At 43.7% G+C, this 23607-nt stretch overlaps 3 protein-coding genes across 10 annotated transcripts in view; 1 reads left to right on the top strand and 2 right to left on the bottom strand.

The window, feature by feature from the left end:
• Positions 1 to 1920, top strand: LOC119009259 (cytochrome c oxidase subunit 6B1). Its single transcript, XM_037080331.1, has 4 exons — positions 1 to 185; positions 942 to 1055; positions 1267 to 1367; positions 1674 to 1920. Exons 2-4 carry the CDS (start codon positions 950 to 952, stop codon positions 1725 to 1727), a joined length of 261 nt encoding a protein of 86 aa, XP_036936226.1. The 5' UTR covers positions 1 to 185; positions 942 to 949; the 3' UTR covers positions 1728 to 1920.
• Positions 1921 to 2184: 264 nt separating this feature from the next.
• On the bottom strand, positions 2185 to 19928 carry LOC119010020 (katanin-interacting protein). Of its 5 annotated transcripts, none has more exons than XM_037081831.1 (28): positions 19773 to 19928; positions 19085 to 19207; positions 17547 to 17635; positions 17124 to 17299; positions 16607 to 16719; positions 16390 to 16491; positions 16081 to 16230; positions 15615 to 15855; positions 15193 to 15324; positions 14713 to 14864; positions 14041 to 14147; positions 13699 to 13855; positions 13412 to 13621; positions 12667 to 12804; positions 10598 to 11429; positions 8943 to 9713; positions 8640 to 8848; positions 8099 to 8177; positions 7828 to 8005; positions 7429 to 7594; positions 7106 to 7272; positions 6947 to 7011; positions 6384 to 6494; positions 5818 to 5957; positions 5634 to 5735; positions 5388 to 5548; positions 4823 to 4908; positions 2185 to 4459 (listed from the first exon to the last, which is right to left on the bottom strand). In XM_037081831.1, exons 2-28 carry the CDS (start codon positions 19094 to 19096, stop codon positions 4401 to 4403), a joined length of 4905 nt encoding a protein of 1634 aa, XP_036937726.1. In that variant the 5' UTR covers positions 19097 to 19207; positions 19773 to 19928; the 3' UTR covers positions 2185 to 4400. The 5 variants fall into 5 exon arrangements, with proteins under 5 accessions (XP_036937726.1, XP_036937729.1, XP_036937727.1 ...); XM_037081834.1 differs by having other exon boundaries at positions 13699 to 13795; XM_037081832.1 differs by lacking the exon at positions 19773 to 19928 and adding an exon at positions 19496 to 19641.
• A 184-nt stretch (positions 19929 to 20112) lies between these two features.
• Positions 20113 to 23607, bottom strand: part of dcun1d3 (defective in cullin neddylation 1 domain containing 3) — a 65933-nt gene continuing 62438 nt past the window's right edge. For 2 of the 4 annotated variants that reach the window (XM_037081841.1, XM_037081840.1), the window contains exon 5: positions 20113 to 22103. In XM_037081841.1, the coding sequence (XP_036937736.1) occupies positions 21560 to 22103 (544 nt within the window). In that variant the 3' untranslated portion in view covers positions 20113 to 21559. The remainder of the gene's footprint in view (positions 22104 to 23607) is intronic. The other 2 variants (XM_037081843.1, XM_037081842.1) reach the window with 1 other exon arrangement.

Here is a 23607-nt window from a genome sequence, read left to right as displayed (position 1 = left end):
TACAGTACGTGCGCCTGTCATCTCAATGTGACCTGCGGACGCCATACCACCGTGATCGCACCGCACGGCAACATCTCCGAGCTGGAGCGCGCGCGCGCGTGGCGCACGCTGCTTATCAGAGGAGAGACTCTCACCGCCCCGCGCAAAAGTCACTTTGAGCTCGAGCCAGGCGACTGCCACTGAAGGTAAAGTTAAACCTGCGAGTTTTTTTTTTTTGTTTTTTTTGTTTTTTTTTTTTAATTATTGATTCATTAAATTATTCCCTCAAGCTATTTGGAGAGAGAGTGAGAGAGAGACGCGCGTGTTTTCACCGCAGTGCGAAGGATTAGTTATCATATTTTTTTAAAAAGAGCTTCCGTCCGAAAAATGACTCGAGTGTGAGCCTCGCTGGTGGATTACTTTAACCCATTGTCTCAAACTGCGTTTCACTTTAATATGCAATAGCTGTTAATCACCTCGGCAGGTCGAGTGTTACATGTATGTGTGAAAAAGAAAGAGAAACTGGGTTATGCTGGGAGGAAATGCTCGAGCAGGCCCGACAGACGAGGGTATTGATAAGCTACCTGCCAATATCCTTCGACACGTATTGGCTTCGAGCGAAATGGTACCTCTCATTAGGAGCCTTTTTTACAGTCGATAGGTTGTATGTCGTGTTTTGTGCGGTGATTCTGCTACCGTGGGAGGTGAACTCGGTGGGAAAAATGTTGCTTGTTTCTAGAAACATCTTGAAGGTGCCGCATGCAGCACCCCGAAATATCCCCAAAAATAGTCTCCGGTGCGCGTCTCGTATGAGTCGGCACATGAGCCACACTGTGCAGGACACAGCTATAGGTGCGTCCACCTGGCTGACACATGAAGGGGGCGGGGGCGGGGGGTGTATTTTACTTTATCGCCTGCATGCATCCTGAATAAAACGTCCACTGATCGTGTCGTCTCCACAGACGTCAAGATGGCTGAGGACATTAAGGCCAAACTTGAGAATTATCGCACTGCCCCCTTCGACGCCAGATTTCCCAACCAGAACCAGACCAGGAACTGCTGGGCCAACTACCTGGGTGAGCCTGCAAGCGGGTCAAGGTCAAAGCAGTCAGCTGTGGATCTGCACACTTCTCAGCTTTCTTAATGAAGATAAACAACTTTTCTTTCTAATAATCAGTTGAATATATCTCGTGGTTTCTGGAGGGTCACTGACATTCGCCTTGAACCTGGATCAGGGCCATGTGCTTTTTATAATATTCAATGTTGTTATTGTTTCTCTATTAATAGACTATCACCGCTGCCAGAAAGCTCTGGATGCTAAGGGAGTGGACACTGCCCCATGTGACTGGTACAAAAGGGTCTACAAATCACTCTGCCCCATTTCCTGGGTAAATTAATTTTTTCACATCTCAGCTTCTGTTTTTAATCAGAAACCACTGTGCTTAATGCTCAAGTTGTAACAGAGAGACTACACATGTTTGGTACTCTCCCCAGTGTTGGGCTCAGTTTGTTTTAGCCAGGGTCAAACAACTTTATAGTTCCTCACATTCCTGTGAGTCTGTGCTCCTTGAGAATCAAAACAACATCAAGAGTTGAGGCCAAATTTAGAGATTTGAGATTCTCCACCCAGTAAGAACTCGTCTCGCTTCATGTCCTTTGAAAATAAGTTTCCCTCTGATTTCGTCCCCCTCTAGATCCAGAAATGGGACGACCAAAGAGAACAGGGAACCTTTCCCGGAAAGATCTAATGATGCCATCTCAAAAGCTGTAATCTCTTTAGCTGAATGTTTGTTGTAGTGGTGGAGGACCACGTGGCTCCATCACCACCTTTTCCAGTGCTGATGCTCTGTCCTAGGAGCACTCTGTAAACAACTGGTCATTCCTTGTAAATGTGATGAAATGTAGAATCTGCATTAAAGTGTCTCGGGATATATTTAAGTATCTTGGTTGTCCCTGTTTTCTTTCTCTTCACAGCGTTCTTCCCCTCAGTATTAATAGAAACGTTGTGTTAATTCATGAGCAGCGTCAAATGAGGCCATGTAAATCTAAATATACAGGCCAGTAGTACAAAGTGAGGATCAGGTCACTCACCCACATGTTTATCTGTTGAGCAGCTCCTCGGGGCCCCGTCATGCTTTCAATGCTGACAGTCTTTTTTTTTTTTTTTTTTTTTTTTTTTAAAAAAGGACTACAAATGTCAACAAAGAGATTTTGAACATTTTTATTCATTCAAATAAACCTACATCAAATATACATATTTAATCAAGATTAGAAAAATAATTAAATATTTCAAAACACTGAATGTCACACATACAATAATGGCCACCACCCTACAGAGCAGGACTGAGACACAGGGTGGTGACTATTGTTGCTGTTGGACGCACTGAAATTAAATACATAAAACTGCATTTCATATACATCTACTCCTGAGCAAGGAGTGTGAAATAGTTTATATACTGGGGCTCGATGAAGCAGTAAAAACTCCTCCAAACAAAAGTATCTAACATTTAAGATAACAGCAGCTAGCGCTGGAGAGACTTTTCCCATGCAACAAGTTAGTACAGTAAATATTGAATGAGTGAAGTAAACGACACCAACTACTAAGTATTATAGTGAAGGTAGAATCAGATAAATCCCTTTAAAGATCATTTGTCTCAATCTGAGGTAAAGTTATAGTATTTGCATATTTAGAAGTTGCCTGTTACTGAATCTACTCAACATCTAAACTGGCAAATGTATTTTTTTTCCCTACTTCCAACCAAATAACTAAAACGGCTCCACTGGCTCAAGAAATGTTTGCCCCCAAAACAGTCTACCTTCTATAGCAACTTCATTAAAAGGTCACTTGGATTGGACAAGTTTTTTTGTTCCTACCTGGTGCTATACAGAAAAAATATACAGACCTAATTTTGTGAAGCCAAATATATGAAGGTTCAAGTGTGGAGTGTGAAGCTTCAATTTTTCCATTTCATCCAAGTTGAAATGTACAAAAGTCTGACTACTGTGCTGTTGTTTTAACTCAAAGTATGGAGGACCATAACTGCCAAAATAAATAAAAAATGAATGACTCAATAAATAAATAAACTTGCCATTAAATGCACAGAAAAATAGAGGAAATATGTAGGCATCAATTTCTAAATGTGATATAAATCAATATTTGTCTTTATTCACCTTTGTATTAATAATATAATTACTTAACTGTTTAATATTCCACTTCATTTTTTGATTAATTAATTTTTTCTGGTGAGCCTGAGACCGTCTACAGTGGGAGCAATAGTCGATCTGTGCATCACGATACAGGATAAATCAGTAAGTGAAAAGTTAATCCTATGACATAGGAGGAAATACGCAACATTGTAAAGAAATGGGACGAAAAATGCAAAAGGGGAAATAATACATAAACAAATATATGAATAAAAAAGATAAATTTAATAATTAATAAAGATGGACAATTACACAGGAAAGTAAATACATACATAAATACAAAGGTAAACAAATAGAGAAATGAATGAAAAACTTCATCAAGATTCATGTCCCATTTTACATATGAATGCCTACATTTATTTTTTAAACTTATTTTTGTTCATTTAATAGCATATTAATGTATTTATTGAGTCATTTATAGATTTATTTTGGCAGTTTCTGTCCACCATATCAGTGTTCTGCTTGAGCCATCGATATAAATCTTCCAAAAGTGAAAACCTCTCAGGAGGCAGCTTCCTATGTAAAACCATCAGGCTTTGAATATATATCAGCCAACAGATATAAATTAGTATTTCATATAAATTAGTGTCTGCATAGCATTACGACTCGGTGGTGTACTGGTGGGAATGTCAGTCAGGGAGCTGACTGTCTCGGCTCTTCAGTAGAGAAAATTAGTTAATAAATGTAGCAATGGCCACATCCTGGTGTGAGAGTGTATTCATGTGGCTTTGGAACCTTTTTTTTAAATTTATTTATTTTCTTAGTATTTACAAGCCACAAGCAGCATTTAAATATGCAGCACGAAGTCACAATAGCAGCCACAGATATAGTGTTAGGTACTAGGCACAATAATAGGGCTGATAAAAATACAGCCTCACAGGTTTATCCTGGCACTGCGTGTGGGGACAACCGGGGCGACCTTACAGTACGTGTTCAGGATAACATGGATCTGGGTGGGCGCGTTTTCACAGCGAGGGGAAAGGGGAGTAATCCAACCATAAAGTGGAATCCTGTGTGTGTGTGTGTGTGTGTGAAAGCCATTGTTTCCCGTGCAACTCCGTCCCCTTCAGTGCAGACCACGGCTGGGTGGCTCTGCTGTGGAGAGATTTTTCAAAAGTCACCCACCAAAAAGTGGTGTTTAAAAGTCAGCCACGGTCCCTTGCTTTCTGTCGTGCCCTCACAGTAAGAGCACTGCATCCATGTCTGCCATCACTCTGTCAGTACCTCCTCTTTCCGTGCTTCCCTCCATCAGTCATGCAGGTTTTAGGCCGAAGAGCTGCAATTAGGCAGAACAATTGAGGTAAAAAATTAGTGCATTTCTACAGAACTTGGATTGGGTATTTGCCCCATCAACTGACTGATGAATGGCAGTTTCAAACTGATGTGTGTTTAAAAAGCCACAGGTGTCAAGTTGTGTAGAAGAAATCTGTGATCATGTTTGATTCCCTCTCATTAGAATGTTTAACTTCACCCACTGTCCTTCACACTTGGCATACTTATGTCAGCAGACTCTAGGTGTCTGTAGGTAAAGATAAATATGAACCTTGAGGAGATTCCAGACTCCCCCAGAAAAGAAAATACACCTCTGTTTAAAATTTACAATCAAGTTGGATTCCCTCTGGTTGTTTCCCTGACTCACCGGGATCGGCTGTCTGCTTCTTCTTGTTGTGATGCACGATCTGATTCTCGTTGGTCATCTTCACATCCTGATCCTCAACGTAATTACTGCAAAAGGACGAATGAAGACACAACAACAACAATAGGTGAACTCACTGTGTTTGAGGAAAACTGTGATCGTGGAACAACATAAAATGGAGGGCTGACTGATAACAAAGCTTGAAGCCAGCAGGTCCAGGCCTTGAGACCAACGATGGGGCTGGAGGGGTAACGAAAGAGAGAGAAGGGGGAGAGAGGAGGCATCACAAGTCAGGCGTGTGGTTCGCAGGGTGTGGGATGACTGGGGGACATTTGAGGTCACTGGAGGAATCTTCAATACAGGGATTGACCACAGGGGGGTGCTGACACAGGGCTTTTAGGAGCTCTGTTACTCACTGTTGGTGGTGTCTTCTGCCACGGGGGCTGAGGTGGAGAAGAGCACATCTCTGTTCAAAACAACTCACCAATTTTGGGACACTGCAGCTGAATGTAACCTCTCCCTTTTAGACTCTGGGTTTTTAGGATGTAGATTTAGACAATTCGTTTACCTGATGACTGTGTTCCTCTCTCGGTGGGCAATGTAGGCGTTGTCCGTGAACAGGATGGTGTGGTAGGGCACCACTGGGTCGCAGGTGGGCAGAATGCCTCGTACCACATGGCTTACACTGTCCAAGATGCCGTTGTACACCAGGAGGTCGTCAACCAGCAGCTGAACACACACAAACGGACAAAGAGATTAGAGTTTAAAAGCAGAGTATTGAACAAAACAGCTCACAGCAGATAGATACGCTTACCCCAAACTCCTTCACTCCTCTCTGTGGTGTCTTTGAGTAGTTCCACAGTTTGATCATGGAAACGGTCACTGGCTGATCAAAGATGACGTACACGCGGTTCACCTACGGGAGAAACAGTCAGTACACTTAAACAAATGTACTAGCATCTGAGTGTTGGCTGAATTTCACCGTCTCTCATCCTCACCAGTCCAGGGAGCACCGGGGCTAACCACATATGTCTTCCGTCGTGGGTGCTGCTGACTCCATCTATTAATTTATCCGGAGTCCTCACATCACCACTCACACTGTCCAGGACATTAACGCTGTCTGGAAATGCAGCGATGTCTGATGGACATAATGTTGAGGAACAGACACTGATTTACACCTACAAATACTCCTCCGACAGCTCTTGCTAATTTAGCAGCTGGGTTAATTATTTACTGTGTGCATCCTGTCTGGATAGGATCTAAAAATAGGAGCGATTGTGTAGGAGTGAAGACTTCTCAAGGTTGTTTGACTTTTAATGTGTCTCCTCTTCGGTTCCTCGTTGAAGTAAAGCCATTTTACTGCGACTTTAAACATTTTCGTTGGCAATGACTAACCCTACATCTACAAATACTTCATGGTATTAGAGAAAGGTTTCAATATTCATATCCCACGATAAGAGACAAAAGGAAGAATAATCAGAATATATACATAAATGATTGACTGCACAAGAGTGATAAGATTATTAAGATCTAGCTTGAGTTTAGGTGAGTGAAGGAAGGATACTGTTGTCATTGAGACTGATCTTCTCGTGGTTCTGGTCATAAAATTCGAGGCCATTGAGGCCGATGTAGTACGGGTCTCCCCAGGTGGTTAGCAGCTGCAGCTGAAAGATGACTGACAGATGAAGGTCAAGGAATAAACAATTCTCTGTATGGCGCACATCAGACCTGGGCTGTGGCCAAAGTCCCTCCCTTATTACAATACAGTACACTTTATCTAACCCTTCTAGCACAGCCCTCATCTTTAAAAACACCAGAAGAGATCATTAATTTAACATGAATTCATGATAGCAAACAAGATCTGTGTTCAGGCAGACTGTCCCCACTTTTGGCAGAATATACAATCAAAAACGATTAAAGGTATTTAAAAATCAAATCCATCCTGGTCAGACCACCAATATGGAGATGGTAACATTAGGCTCTGTGTTGTGCATTTTTCATTAAAATCAGTAATTGGATCAATAAAACATTAAAGAATTGCCGCAGCCTTAATACTGCCTGTCTCAACTGACAACAGACACAGCAGAGATAAACACAACTGCCCACATGTTCATGTCAGAAGGATACATCCACAAGGCATGATGGGAGCTTCATAGTCCATGCTGGCCTGTTCCTGTCTCTTCGAGCTTCCTCTGAATTACAAACAACATTATAAATGAGGAAATGCAGTTTTCAAACGTTGTCATAAAATAACAGCTTGTGCTTATGAAATTTTCTGGCGCCTACTTGTGGTAGTCCTCTGCACTCTTGTTTTCGGTGGGCGTCTGGAGGAAGTCTATGAAGAGGAGCTCCTGGGCAAAGTCGAAGTGACAGTTGCCCGGTCCTTTCCTGATCAGGAATCCCTCCGGTGGGGAGATGGCAACATCGTCCACAAACACATGGATCAGCTTCACCTGGAACGAAGATGTAGATGAGATTTGTGTGTTTTTGTTGATAAACCTGTACTGTTAAATGTAAAAATGTATCATATCTAATTGTTTCATAGCTCACTGCTTGATATAAACACAATGGTCATTTGAAGGGACCGAAGTGACTGAAAAGTGTCTCACCCCTCTATAAGAGTCCTCAGGAGACTTGTTGTAGTTCCAGATACGGAGTCCAGCAATGGTCTGGGCCTTGTTGAACGTCACTGTCAAGGTGTGAAGCTCTCCATAGGAGAAAGGGATCAGCCACATGTGCTGGTCATCAGTGGTGATGTTGTTGCCATCTATAAGTCTGGGTAAGGACAACAGACCCTGATGACTGCGCCAAACAAAACAACGATCTGTTCTATGGATTGTGATATTATTTTTCTTGAGAGCAGGGTACTGGGAGTAAAGAGGTAAGCACAGTAAGGAAACCCATAAAAAGGAGATGTAATATTCACAAAAAATAAGGTTATTTTACGACTGATGTGAAAATAAAATGAATACAAGACTGTCAAATGTCACGTATGCTGTCCGGCGTACTTATCGAGTGTGCGCAGATCGTGTCCGTACTCAGGCAGGTCGTTGAGGTCTCTGGGGGAGGCAGCCATCATACTGAGGTCTAAAGGCAAACTCTCCCCATCCTTCCCCACCACCTCCAATCCTGTCAGGCCCATATAGTGGGAGTCACCCCACGTCATCACCAGCTCTAGTCTAAGGCCTGTAGGAGTGGAAGTAGTCACTTATTTTAAGGATCCAAGCAGCAAAAAGGAGAACTGAACATGTGAGGAGAGGATGTTGATGCTCTACTCACACTTTCCAGTGTACATCCCAGGAGTGAGCTCCATGTTCTCTTCAGACTGGCTCACAGTGGGGTTGAGATGGAGTTTCAGCTACAACAACACATGAACATATTAAACCCTTTATTGCTGTACCCTGTCCTGTTGATAGTGTGCTTATAAATAGGGATGAATAAGGACACTATCATACGTGCCTGTCTCCATACTTTGAAGCTGCGGTTGTTAATTTAAGCCTAAAAAACAACGTGGGTTGATCAGGCTTTGCTATATTAATTATTTATTAAAAACCTATTTACAGACAAACCTCAGATTCAAGACCTCAGATGAAGAGTTTTGATCATCAGAATAACAAAACTATTTAGAGAACAAGTTTTTTATAGACATGAATGGACAAACTTCAGTCAGAAAGGCAGAGGAAGATCTGAGAGTTCATGGTGAGACATAAAATGAGAGAAAGTTGCTGATATATGAAGGTGCAGGATTGCGTAAGGCTTCTTAGGTTAAGGACTTTAAAATCAATTCTAAAAAATAAAGGTAGCCAGTTAATGTAATTACTTTAAGGTCTTCCTCTCGGAAACCGGCCTGGGTGAAGGGTCTTTCCTCTCCCTCTCCATCAGCAGTGCGTGGCCTCTGCAGCTCCTCCTCGTGAACCATGCCCTCAGGACCCTCGCCTTCACCGAGGAAGGTTTCATCGTAGCGAGACATAGCCTCCAGGATCTCATCGTCAGTGGTGAACAGGATAGTATCACCAAATTGGTCCAGCCCTGGAGTGACAGCAGATTGAGAAAAAAAAGGAAAAAATTTATCAAAAGTAACACACAACAGAGTACAATTTGTGAGGTTGTTCTGTTCAGCTACCTCCAGACAGGGTCCCAGATGCTTTGGCAATCTCCCCCTTGAAGATGCACCTCCCATCCAGCAGCATCTCCACCTCCTTTACCCCTCGGAAGGAGTGAATGCGCGACTTATTGTAGTTCCACACTCGGATCATGGCCACCTGGTAGGGGGCTCCGAAGTCAAGGAAGATGGTGTGGCTACGACCAGGGGTAAAGGGTGCTAACCAAAGATGCATGTCATCCTGGGTACGATTGGCGCCATCGATCAAGTTGGTGACCACGCGTGGATCCTTGCCATATGCGGGGAGTATGTTGATGTCTGGGGGGTCAGCACGTATGTGAGCAGGTTGTAGGGGCTCTCCACTGGAGCTGAACACCTCCAGGCCATTGAGGCCCACGTAGTGGCGGTCGCCCCAGGTGGACAGGATGTTGATGACCAGCCTTTGGCCCTGGGGCAGCACTGGGATCTCAAACTCCTCCTCCCGCTCCATGGATGGATCATCATCAGTGCCTTCACACAGTGCCCCTCCCTGCGTGCTCAAGGAGGAAAGGGGGCTCCTGGGTGCTGTGGTGGAGTTGACTGGGACTGTGGGTGGACCACGGCCCTGCCGCTGGAGGAACTCATCGAAGATGTCGCCTTCGAAGCCCATGTTGGAGATGCGCCCACGTTGGCATTGGTTGAACTTTGTGAGGGAGTCCCAGGACTCCATGAGGGTGTCGTCTTGTTGGCTGTGCAGCTGGGACACAGAGGTGCACTGCCTCCTGCTGCTGCTCACTAGTGACAATGGTTCCTCTGGAGAATACACAAAGATGATCTATTAATACTAGAAATTCACAGGAAATAAGATCATCTTTTTTGTAGTGTAAACTGCATTTACATTTAGCATCACAAAGAAAAAACAATAGTCCATTTCAACTAAAAATTCTCTTCCACAGTATCCCTGGGATTTACTGTTGGAAGTACAGCCCCTTAAATCATATTGTTTATTTATTTAAGGTCGGGGAGATTGATGGATTATAATGGAAGAGGCGGTCAGCTTTATGCGGTGACATCCCACCCTTCCACAATCATATTTAAGTTCACAAAAACATCTGTAGAGATGACGATTCTCATCAAATATCAAATGGAACATTTTGATGGTGACAAAACTCATTCAGCAGCCAGAGGAATGATAATTATTACACAGCACCACAGCTGGGATGAGAAACTCGACTGCTCCTTAAAACATACAGTAAGATTATCAGATAATCACATAATGCTGCACCCACACCTCATATATGCATGCTTTATGTGATTAATGTCTCAAAACAAACAGATTAACGGAGAAACAGTGAAAAAAAAAAGGGAGGCAGATGAACCACAGGACCAATAGACTACCCTGCCGAAGTAGGCATGGGACGATATGAAGATTTCATGTCACAATTATCTTGTCTAACATAAATGTGATTAACAAATATACTTTGAAATAAAAACATACATTTCACTCAAACATACGAGAATCATTTTAAGCTTACACTCTCTTAGGATACAAATACTTTAATCGTATCACAGATGGGACACACATCTTTATTTAAATCAAAGAAGTTATCATAAATTATAGGTCTTCCTGCACAAATAGGGAATAAATTAACGGTGGTATCATAACTTTAAAGATGGGAAGTAGTAATCTGTCCTACCTGTATTTGACAGCGCTGCTATGAGATGCTGCTCCTCTGCCTGCCTGCTGGTGACTGCAGTGTTTCTGAACGAGCTCCTGCGCCCGCTGATGGGCCTGTCTGTCTTTGGCTCACCGAGCTCCTCCAGCAGGTCGCAGCTCATATCCAGAGAGTTTGCTTTCCATTGACTCCCATTCACCGTCCTCTCCACCCCCCTACACACTCGGCCCGGGTTGCACGGCAGCTCCGGGAGCATCGAGGAGGAGGAGGGTGTCGGAGATTTGGGCTCTGCGGAGTGCTGAGGCACCAGCCAGCGGGGCCTCTCTCTGCTGGCCTCGCAGCCCTCTGGAGCTCCTCTGTTGAGGGGCTGCAGCCACTGGGGGGCTGCTCGTGAGGAGGACGGCTGGGTGGTCACTGTCTGTTCCATGGGCGCTGGCTGCTCCACCTGCTGTCTGAGAGAGAGGGGCTCTTCAGAGGCTGACAGATCAAAAGAGTTTCTTTGTGTGGAGGAGCGACGAGCAGAGGATGAAGGAGTTATGGGTGGGAGCAGTGAATGGGATTTCTCCTGCATTTCCATCATGGCCTGGCCTGCTGCATTTAATGGCTGCGGATTCGAACTGTGGTGTCGCTCCACACTCTTCCTGTCCTCATGGCGCTGGGGGCTGGCACCCCGCAAATTGTGTCCTGATGACACGGGACTGGAGAACACGGAGTCTGACACCTGGAAATCTTGGAGGTCGATCGTGGTGCTGTAGTCAAAGACCTGGTTACCGCAGCCCTTCTCCAGCTCGCCCTCAAACACCAGTGTGCTGTTGAGGTACAGCTTTATATGCCGTGCACCGATGTCAAGGTCCTGCAAAAGAACAAACAGAGCTCCTGTTTAAATCAATATGCAGCCATGTTCAACAGTTTGCTAGAGCTAAAATGATCAGTCGATAAACTGGTTGGTCAACTGAGAAAAAATATCAACTCTTTTGATAGCAGATTAATTGCTTTAATTATTTTTCAAGTAAAAATGTCAAACATCTGCTGGTTGCAGCTTCTTCAATGTAAGGATTGGCTGCTTTTCATCCCTATTTATGACAATGAATGAACAGTCTTTGGGTTTTGGACAAAAAAAGCCACTTGAAAACATCACTTTTTCAGACTTTTCAATGTTTTATAGACAAAATAAGTGAGAAAAAAAAAATTGGCTCATAAATCGATAACTGAAAATAAGTTGTTTGGGCTATACAGTTTGCACATCATTGACTTTCAGCACCCAGTTATTTAAGATTTTACTATCTGACATCTACACAAATTAATTCTACACATTTGAGATATAAGGCCTCATGTGGTATCCAATAGTGACATGGGAAAATATTAGGCATTTCATATTATGTCTTTGAATACTGAACAATAATCTGAGTGCATCGTTATTCTAGTTCAAAGCAACACGAGCGGAAAATGTATTGAGTCCAAAAAAGTAAAAACTTTGGTGATTCATCTATTTCTTTCATGCACAGTAAGAGCTCTCCAACTTAGCAGTAATTAGCGCTCTCACAGACGCCAAGACATGGCTGCCATGTAGAAATGGCTAAAGCCCAACTCAAATCTGCTCCGCCACACAGTAAACCGCTTTACACCTAGATTAAACCAGAACATTTCTCCCACCAGCAGCTCCTTACCTTCCACGTTCAAGACATCAAGTGATTCTAGATAAGTGTAGTAACATAAAAATAGACACAATGTGGTCTCGTACCCCCTCAATGAGCAGCAGTGAGCTGGAGAGGCAGAAGCCCACGTTTCCCCTAACACTAATCCTCCGGGGCTAATCTCTGGCTGTTCCACATTTGGACAGTCTGACTGGCAGCTCAGCCAGCCACTGCTAAAAGAGAGCCACACCCCCGACACAATCACTCCAATACAGTCCTCCCGTATTACACTGACAACACACAAGCATGTTGGATTTATGAACTCTACTGTAGCGCTATGGGCGGCTAAATGAATAATCTCTGAACTGGAGAGAGGGATGAATCAAAACATGTTATCTTACACTTCAACTTCTTAAACTGTAATGGCACGTAATGAAAATAAAATTTAAAAATTACATTGAGGCTTCTGTTGTAGTTCCAAATTTTGATGCGAGATATTCCAAAATCCGAGGAACGCTCCGTGTTCCTGATGATGAAGTAGAGCTGGATGGGAGGGTGGAACGGGCACGTCCACATGTGGCGCTCTTTGGTGGTCTGTCAATCAAAGATAACAGATGAAATCAGCAAAAACTTTTTCCATGGACATACTGAGATTGATTCAGAAATGCAGAGCACCACCTTAAACTAACAGTCCTTTTACACAACAGATGGATGGGATTAATATAATTTATAATAACTGCATTCTATTTAGGTGTGCAAGCTTCATGATCCTGCTATTTGGCACGCTTGTTTAACGTCATGGAAAACCTGGACAAAAAAATAGATCAGACTTATAATTAATGTTTTTATTTACGACAGAACCTGTCTTGCCAAGGCCATAATCACACCCAGGCTCATCACTACAGGTGTGGCCGCTTCAAAAATACCTTGGAAAAGCACGTTGGCAATAATAGTTTTGCTGGACGAAGCGTTTTTACTGACTAGTCTTGTAAAGAGACAGGTTAAAATAATTGCTGTGAGAAAGGCCCATTATACTTTAAATTCTATCCAAAGAAAATATGATGAAAGTGGAAAAATACTAATAGGTTTCAATAAAAAAGCAGGTTAGACATGCACTGTAACTAATTTATGATATCCACATTCAGATTTGTGATGCTGAAATCATTCAAACAGAAAGCTGAGACAGGCAGCATTGACTCACCTTCACCTTTCCGTTGACAAGCGCCCCCAAATTCCCGGGGTAGTCTGCGTTCCTGATGTCTAAGTCGTGAGGTGACACGTACAGTCTCTTGTTTCTAAGGCAGAAAAACTGCAACTCAGTCAGCCCGACCTGCAACGCGTTCCCCCAGTTTGACAGGATCTCCATGGTAACATACAATGCAGGGGTGACCTCTGCTGAGGAGTGCCTTCTCTGCAACGACAACACAAAACATTCACGCTTCTGTCTCGATCACAGCATCTGAACTGCGAGACGTGTTACTGACTCACCGGCTGCTTGGCATGGTCTGTTTTGACAGACTGGGTGATGTTGTAGCTGGGTCCAACTTCAAGTTTCTCCAAGGCTTTAAGCAGTTTCTGTTGTTGCCTGAACAGAAGGATGACACCCTCAGCTCTGCTGCTTTGTCTAGTGTCCCTGACCTTCATCCTATTAGTGGGGAGTGATTGCTGAGCACAGCAACACTGATAAATAATTCTTCAAGGTCAGAGGTATATACACCATAAATCTTTGTTAGTGTTAGTTTCTATAAAACAATATTGAGTTTATAGTGACACTGCAGGATGTACATGATTACCAGGAGAATGTTTAATAGCCATATTCAGTCAGCATACCCGGGGCCCATGAGGGTGATTCTCTGCATGGCCAAAGTGACACTGTTCTCATCCTTGTCGTGGCTGCTGTGGCGCACTAAGCCATTCATCATCTGGTGTCCCCTGCCCTGGATAAAAAGGACGCAAAATTAAAGAGTCAGAGGGACATAAGCTTTAGGGGGAGAGTTTACATGTAAGCCAAATCCAGCAACACTATTACTGTATTAAAATCAAGAGCACATAAAGGACATGTGTAGTGTCATGGGTGGAGAGAACTGGTACAACTGTAATTTGATTTAACATGTAAGCTTCTCTAGAGGTTTTTGACTGAGGCGTTGAAGTCTATTAGGGTCGTATTTTATGATGTCATCATCTGACAAAAGCTAGAGCTGCAGTTACAGGGAATGTTTGGATCACAAGAGAGGGAAACAAGCCACACACAGCCACCACTGGAGCCTCATTCCACAAACAGAGTAATGCTAATAATATTAGTGTTGCCTAATCTCAATCTGCAACTGTGCTGAAATCCTGGGTTTGAACTGAAAACGATGTTGATTTAGAATTAGAATGTCCACCTTGCGATTGAAGCTTCAAAGCTGAGAACTATTAAGTAAAGTGCTAGTTAAGAGGATGTTAGTGGTAGTGGTATTAGTTGAGGAGAGGTGGGACATGCACAGTGTGGAGCAGGCTGACCGTGTTACGGCTAAAGAGCTCAGGACTCTGCACAGGGTCGTTTTCTCTCTGGATGGCCTGGCGCACCCTGCATGCCATTTCCTCTGAGTCCCGCTCCTCAAGAGAAGCCTTTCTGGCTGCTGACAGGGGCCTCTCCACTCGACTCCTCGGTCCTAAAGCAAGAAGCACAGGTCTTTAAACCAACAGGCATGCACCATGCTTTTCAACAGATCTTTCAACAGAAACATTTCTGGATGGTGCCTCAGCCCAAATCTCTGACAGCCTCCTCCTCCTCGATTCTCCTGGAGCTGTTGTGCAACCTGGGCCGAGTGTGTGGGGGCTGGACAGGCAGTGAACGGGGGTCAATGGACAGGGCCTGTATTAAGAGTTTTCCATCAAAATGGCTAAGATGCCATTTGTTTACTGCATATATACTACATTTCAGAGATTGTTTATCATAAATCTCAGTTTAGCAATTTTAAAAAACTTTAGAAGACTTACTCTGCCCATCCCAGCTCTCTTTGGAAGGTGGTCTATCTAATGTTTTGCTCTTCACCAACATAGGTTTGGTAGGTATGAAGGCGTCAATGGATTCTTTCCTTTTTGCAGACAGTGAACGTTCAATCTTACGACCTGGAATGATAGATAAAAGTGAGGAAAATGTTCAGAATACAAAAATATGATGTGATATTGGGAGTTTGTCGACACAAAAGTGTCAGTGTCCTTCTGCATCCCAGAGGCCGGCTAGTATACCACTTGAACTGTGCACAGACTGCTAATGTACCTGTCTATTCTCCATCTGTATAGGTCATTGCTGATGAGGCAGGGTTAGGGATGAGGGAGATGAAATCACTCTAGACTATTAAGACTCACCCTAAAAATCAATAGTACATTTACATATGAAAGTGGACACTAAAGCCTACCCTTAAACGAGGGTCCAAAGTCCAGGACAATGAGGTTTGCTGAGTCCAGATGGCTGTGGGATCCGCTTGGCCGGGGGCTGGAGGAGGACTTGGAGGACGAGAGAGGCAGCCCCAGTTCGTCCAGACTCTCAGTACTCTCGTCCCTCTCAATCTGCTCCTCCACCCACTCCTCATCTGACTCCTCCCCCGCTGAACCACGGCTGCTGCGCCGCATGCTAACCTCCAGGCTCCGACGCAGGACCTAGTTTACAAATGTCAGCATTTACGTATGCATCCATAAACACAGACATCATTGCTAGCACTCGCAGGCGCAAAAATGCATGCAGACAGTTTAAGCATTCCCTTGATTTATGTGACTAACACTGAAAACCATCATAAATAAACACCCAGGAGCATAAAACAAATTTAGACGGTTCACAACGAGAAGATGAAATGAAACAGTGCTCATATTTCTTCTTCCTCTCACCTTCACTTCCTCAAGGTTGAGGAGAACCTTCTCACTGTGCTCCTGATTTGCTTGGCCCCCTTGGCTCTCGGGCCTGGAGCTGAAGGAGCGCGACACCTTGGAGGTGTCCCTCTGGGAGCAGGGACTTCGAGGCGAGCGCGGGCTGGAGCTCTGGATGCAACAAGGTGATTGGGTGAAGGGGAAATGGCAGAGATGGAGAGATGCTAAGTAGCACACACAGCTGCATCTGACACACAGCCCCTCCCCTGGAAAAAAAAACACCCACACACACACGCAGGCTTAGTAGGCATTGTCATGTCTTCACTCTACCTCCATGTTTACACTTTCATAGGGCTCAAAATCCTCAGAGTAGTGCTTTTCTGGGCAGATCAGCAAACTTAGTCCTTCCTCTGTTCGAATTCTGACAGAATCCTGAAAAACATGAAAAGAGAGGAACATATAAACAGCTGCACTTCAACGGGAAAATATTTATTTTTGATGCACCACAATTAAAGATTTGAATATTAACCACTCAGCAGCCTCTAACCTGCACCCATTCTTTCCTTTGGACCTTTCCTGGGGCAGTGTGGCTCCTCTTCCTGTGAGCCTGCTCCAGACTAGGGCTATCTTCAGTTAGCTGGTGGGCGCTTCTACAGACATCTGCAGATGAGTAAGAGCACAGATGGGAACATGAGCAGCTTGCAGCAGACTACTGCCTCGGAAGAGACGGAACGTACAGTCACTTACGCAGATGGTCCAGCGAATAGAGGAAGACAGAAAAACTGGCTGCCAGCTACAACTGTCACTATCATTTATTCACTGGGACTGGGCGTGGGATCATGCCATGCAAACTACAAGCTGAGGAGTGGTGGCTATTAGCTGGTGTTCCATATGGTTCAGGGAATGACAGGAGCAACAGGAATAGAATATAAGCTGCTGCCTTCAATTTCAGTGTAAAAATGACTGACTATTTCCAAGTGCACAATGCAGATGTTTAAAAAAATTATGAGATCTTATATAAGAGGGAGTGTCCGCAGGTTTATTTTGGTCCCGCAGCTGCATACCTGCTGTACGTGCAGGCCTCCAAGCAGGTGAGGAGGTGACAGACTTTTGGTTGGAGCTCTTTGATTGCTTCCTACCGGCTTCAGCATTGGCTCCGTTTAGATAAATGGAGAAACCTTGCTCAAGCTGCTCCAACTCAATCTCCCTGGGGTCTTTGACTTTAAGGCGCTTTAGGATCCTGAGGAGCAAAGAAAACTGGTGACAACCTCGACAGTTATGAATAAAAATAGGGCAAGCCGCCTGTCACGGGCTTGAGAGATTCCAACCTTCGCTTTCCCACATTTCACACATTAATCCTGTGCATCCCAGGGCAAGGAACCAATCAGTGCTCCTATTAGGCAGCACTGAAAGTCGTGGAGGAGTTGTGCACCTCCTCTGTGAAATCCAATCTGTCTCTCCCCCAGCAGCCTGTGCTCACACTTCACCTGTTTTTGTGCTGGAGGGCGATTAAATATTCATCCAGAGTGTCATCCACAGCAGAGGCAAGCTTGTCTCCTTGGCACGTCTTACTCTCCTTCAAGAACACGAGCGTGAGTATACACACAGACACACAGACACACACACACACACACACACACACACACACACGATGCAGAGTCAGAAAAGCATACATCAGCTGTTTAAGAAAAACAGACTGTCACAATATAGCTCACTGTTGCACGGGTATTCACATTCACATTCACATTCACGGGTGACAATCAATATCCACTTTATTCTGTTCATCACAAAATGTATGCAAACAGCTTGCTCCTAAGGTGTTGAGTAAACAAAGCATCAATACAGCACATGCAATGTGATGAAAACCTGCAGTCGGAGTCATCCTGAGGTTAAAGACACGATGGGAACACACTCGGGCCCATAATAAGACATTATCATCACTTTCACGTTGTTGCTAATCTTATTATTGTTGGTAGTGCAGGCACATCCATCTGTGAACAGTTTATAATAACACGGCATTTATCTCATCAAGGTTTTCAGGATCACGACAATATCTAGTTAACTCTCAGTGGCTGTAGACTTTCAATTTTGAGATGAAGTAGCAGAATAGTGAAATCATGGCTGAAATATATGCATCGACTGAGTCAGATTACTGAGTCAGCACGGGCCAAGATCCCGGTGGAATAACTCCGGCACTTTTATGAATCCATGCCTTTTCAGATTCAGGCTCTTCTTCAAAAGGCGGTCCTGCCCTGTATTCATTAGGTGTGAGCAAAACAAAGTGACTGGAACAAGAGCCGTTACATCTCACCATAATGTGTCCCTGCATAATATATAAAGTGTTGCCCTTTCAAAGATTCCTGCCTTAACAACACATGTCACACATCTATGATGTGTGATCTATCACTTAAAACATCATGTAACTGAAGAGTGATAATGCTTATCATTTGTCCAAAAGCCAAATTCATGAGACATTTTATTGCAAAAATACATCTGTCAGATCAACCTAAATCTCATAATGAGGATCCAACAGCAGGGTCTAATATCCTCTCCATATGAAAGTCCACTCATCCCAATTAAAATGTGCCTTCTTCTGTCTTTAAATATTGGCCTTGATTCCCAGCCAGTGCTACATTAAGTGTGTCTTGGAAGAAGCATCAGCTGTTCACATAGCACAGCCATTTACAGCCTCATGCCATACAATTTTATTTGAACGATCATGCAAGACGAGCAAAGAAATCACAAAGCCCTTACTCAGTTTCTACAAGTCAACTAGGCTACAGCATCTGTCAGTGTCAGAGGAAAAGGAAATACATTTGGAGAAAAGAACAGAGAGTACTTGTTAGTGAAACAAAGAGACAGCTGAGGCGCTGCTGTAAAACATGGCATGCGATGTTGCGACCAATGCCCAGATAATTAGAGATCGTCCGGGCAATGCCTCGTGTGGAGAAAGATGACAGATTATGGAGAAGTTTCGAGTACTGACGGAGCAGATGAGTCGTTGAATAAGGCGATATTTGCTTACCTCGTTATCCATCGTGTGGCTGCAGATGATGGCTGTTCACATAACCCCTCTACCAGATTTCAGAGAGAGCCGATGATCCTTGAGAAATATCATTGGGATGTGTGTTGTGTTTGATCATCGCCACTGCAGACACAGATGACAACCCCAAGGTTACTTGTGACATGATCTTCAATTACCTTGAATACAGTTGGTGTAAAATGTCGCCCCACCCGCTGGACGACTCAGCAGAACAAACACATAATATCCGCTGTCTCCAAGCCAACCATATGCTTATTTTATTTATCTTAACCAGGTTTTCGTTAACACCCATTTGAAACAGCTTGACGCCTCGTTAACCTGAACAGATGTGTGGGAACGGATGCAACATTGACTTGTATGGCATTAATTGCTATCGCGCTAATCATTTCTGACCATATTAACGTCACACGGATAGCTGACGCTGTTTCTCCGGATGCCCAGTTCCACTGCGGGTTAACGGTTTATCGCACAAATTAACTCATGGGGTAACTGCCAGAGACAACGTTAGCAGACACTCAGTTAGCTTTGACGCTAATAACAAACTGAGAAGCTAACTAGTTAGCGTTAGCATGTCTCGAGCCAACGTTAAATACCACAAAAACTGGCGTTAGCGCTCACATTTTTCGGCAACCTTCACTTCTGTTCAAATAACTATTAGAAAAATACTTACTCTCTACGTATAATAGCACTTTGTTAGCCATTAGCATTGAAATTAGCGAGTTTTTTCTGTGTTTTCTCATGTGCCCAGTGTTGGTTGGTAACCAGGATAGCTGTCCACCAATGGCGAGAGCCGCATCGGTGTTAGACACGCCCCCAGCCTGTCCTCTCTCTGCCAGCTGCTCCAGCATCCACACAAGCAGCCACAATGCTGCAGAAGCACTCTTCAGGAGCACCACAGCCATGCAGGTGTTTCACACAGCACACAAAATAAGTAATTGCATTTAAAAGAGACAGAAAAAACAAACAAACAAAACGAGATCTTGGAAGTAATTTGACACAGATTTTCATGGTCAACAGTCAAAAGTTCAACACTGTTTTTATTTATTATAAATCCATACATTTTATATAAAAAAGGACAACGGGGTCTGAAATAAAACCATTGTAGATGTAAACCAAACAGCTCAGGTGATGGCCACCCTCTTACCACACTGGACCCATATCACAGACTCCTGATTAGCCAGAATGCCAAGTTGACGCTCATCCACTTATCCCAAAACACACCTAGGCTATACTTGAGATCAATCTACAGCTTGGAAAAAGTTTTAAAATGGAAATAATGTGGTTGACATCAATCTCTCTGCAAAGCACTGCGAGTATAGCCACTAAGCATGCCATTGTTTTTCATTGTGCATTCCGTTACAACCATCACCAGCAGCAGTCGACGTTGTTTGTGAAGTGTGCGCGAAAGTTCTGTCGAATCTTCTGTCGAGAAATGACCAAGACCTACCTAGACCAATTTGTTGTGTTTACAGACTTCCCCAAAATTAGAAGAATCTGATTAAAAAAAAAAAAAAAGCCAGCATCATTGTGTTGTATACACTTAACTGCTTCTTGAAAATAGGTGGACATCAAAATGGTACATGCTGGAGTTCAAAAGGGGAGCACAGCCAGCTGCTTAAACAAGCTAAGCCGCTAACTGCACTGGTAGCACTCAAAAAAAAAAAAAAGAAAACTTAATGCAGAAGAGAGGGGGGCCCGTTACTGTGGAAACCAAGTTGGATTTTCAAATAGATGTTACAACTTTGCATTGTTTTTAAAAAATAAAATGCCCTTGTGGCAGAATTATAATCCATTACTGTCTGCCATGTAATTGCAGGCAGACACTTGTGAAGGCAATACAAGTGCAACCAATTTATCCTCACAGCACTGCAAGATAAAAGCATACAATCTAACTAGATTAGTCCAATAAAGATGATTTCACTGACCATGACCCTTATGGTAAATCTTGTGTTTTGGTAGTAAGGAGATATTTGTAGACCAGTTGCCTAATTTTTCCCTTCTTCATTATTAATTATTTCCTTGTACAAAAAAAACACATCAGCAATATTACCAGGCCAAAAATAAACACTGTCTATGTGATAATTGTGGGTAAATGTTATGGCTTTCTGTTGCCCGTTTTTAAAACCAAGCCTTTTACTGAGCTATATCTGCTGGGTTATGGTAGGTAGGTGCAGGTTAAAATGGACCACACGTCCAATTACTAAAAAAACACTCATGGGAGGAGAGAAAAAGTAAAACAATAACTTAAATAGAAGTGCTTAAAACATAATGGTTCTTAGAGCCCTTTCAGAAACCAAAAAAATAAGGTCGCGAAGCAGGAATCCCACCCCAACAGAAAAGGAGAGCGAAATGAACAGCCGTAATGGTAATACTAATATTCATCCAATGATTCACAGATGTACAGTTCACGCGCAGGTCATATCCTTTCCTTCCTTTCAAATATTTCTTGTTTCCCGGTCAGTGGCCCCCCCACGTCTGTGAGCCGCGGCTTCCCTCGGTTTCAAGTCTGTCTGTGTTGGGAGAACACTCTGTCTCAGTACACCTCCCCTCTTCCTCCTTCGCCATCAGTGCCTGTTCCTCCTCTTTTTTCCTGCGCTCCAGCTCCCACTCCACAAAGGTGTCGAAGAGGCTGGGCCACGCCTCGTCCTCACTATAGTTGCTCAGGTCAGGCCCGATCGCCTGGGTGAAGTTGAGGAACATGTTCCACGTGTCCCTTGAGATGCCCCTAATACCTGAGGGGTTCTCCGCTAGGAAGTCCAGCCAGTGCTCCAAGATCGCAGGCATGTCCTGTGTGAAAACCAGGCGCCATAGGGCGATGGCGATTTCGCGCTGCAACGAGCGCTGGCCCTCGTCAGCATCCAGGCCAAACTGGAAGGTGAAGCGGTACAAGTCCTTGAAGTTCTCCTCTCCCTTGGCGTCCACCAGCATGCAGGGGAAACGTGAGCAGATACCCTCGAGGCTGTCAGCCTGGATGGCCTTGCAGCCCTCGACAAACTCCTTCCTGGTGGCACAAAGTAAACAGAACCGGACATCAGATTAAATTAATCTGGTTACAAGAAGGATCTTCCTCTTTAACAAAACAGTCAATCCAATAGGAATTGTTTCTGTAATGTGAGTTGCCCCAATGCACCAATTGCAGCTGTATCGGTCCTGCCCGTTGAGGCGATCTACTGGATCCCTATTGTTTGTAAAGTATGCATGATTTACACACCAAAACATGTAACTATAGGGACTGGGTTTAAAAATACCACAACTACCCTTTAGGGTATACATTTTAAAATTGCACTTAAAAGTGTTCATTCTGTCAATGAGACGTTGACAAACATCATTTCACTTCAGTGCTTTGGGCCTCAACCCGGGCAGATATACAACATAATAGGCTTTCAAAGTCAAATGTAATATAAACAGCTTCAGTAAGCATCAGGTGACAATGAAACATGTTGGTAACCAGAGTGTGGTGTTGTCCAAAGCCACTGGAGAGAAAAGTGCTGAGTTAAAAATCAGAGAGTGGGAGCAGTGACAAGCGACCCAGCCAGCGGGCAGCCCTATTCATCTCCGACACCGGCTGCAGAGTGGGAGTGCACAGCAGGATCCATTTCCTGTGTGCCCCCCTTACCTGACAGTGGGAAACAGGTGCGTGTGAATGTGTGTTTGTGTGTGTTTAGTTGGGCAGCTGAGTGTCTGAGGGGTGGGAACAATGGCCCAGACTAGACTAGACTAGAAGGTTGAACAGGCGGGAAGTTGCTTCTGTGGCTAGAGGTTCAGTTGTAAGACATCAAGCCAGTTATTAGTGGTGGATGGTATTTAGTAAGCAGTACTTAAGGGAATAACTGTCTGAAAACATATGATCAATAAAGACAAAATATTATAAATATAAATAAATATATTTGATAAAAAAAAAGGTAAGTGCCATTAATTGCACTTAAAATAAGCTTTCTTGTTTTGGCCAATTCAAAAATTACACCACATTTTCTAATGATGTCCTGATGTTTCACTTTTTCGCTAGCAGCCTGGTCAGTAACAGAGGTGACATTCTCACTGGCTTGCAATTGTACATAGCGCTGGTCATGTGCCATCAGTCCGTCTTTACAACATGCAGGGGGTTGCCGGTACACTGCCTATAATAAAAGGAATTATGCCAGTGTACTTTAGAATTGTGTTTCTGGCAAATACCTTTGCATTCAAACATTGCATTGTTTGGAGTGCCTCGGTTAATCCCATGCATGAACAAGATACTCAAATTCAATCACAGCTCAGCCAAAGGCAACACTTTAGAGGTGTGGCGTTCCAGTTCGATGTCACTCGCATTGAAACCTGAAGTGCACTGAGGAGTTTTTGTAGCTGGTGTGCACTGAGTGAAGGGTGTTACAATAAACAAAAGGGTCTGACATGGATCAGGCTGTAACCAATTAATCAAAAAATGCCTTGATTGGCCTCAGTCTCAGTTTCACTTGGGAAATCTTGGGTAATGCTTTCACTTCAGGCAACATGTTACAGGGAACAGA

The sequence above is a fragment of the Acanthopagrus latus genome, chromosome 20 (genome assembly GCF_904848185.1).
Source record: "Acanthopagrus latus isolate v.2019 chromosome 20, fAcaLat1.1, whole genome shotgun sequence".
Taxonomy (NCBI): Eukaryota; Metazoa; Chordata; class Actinopteri; order Spariformes; family Sparidae; genus Acanthopagrus; species Acanthopagrus latus.
Note: the sequence above shows the minus strand (reverse complement) of the source record. Positions and strands in the feature narration are given on the sequence as shown.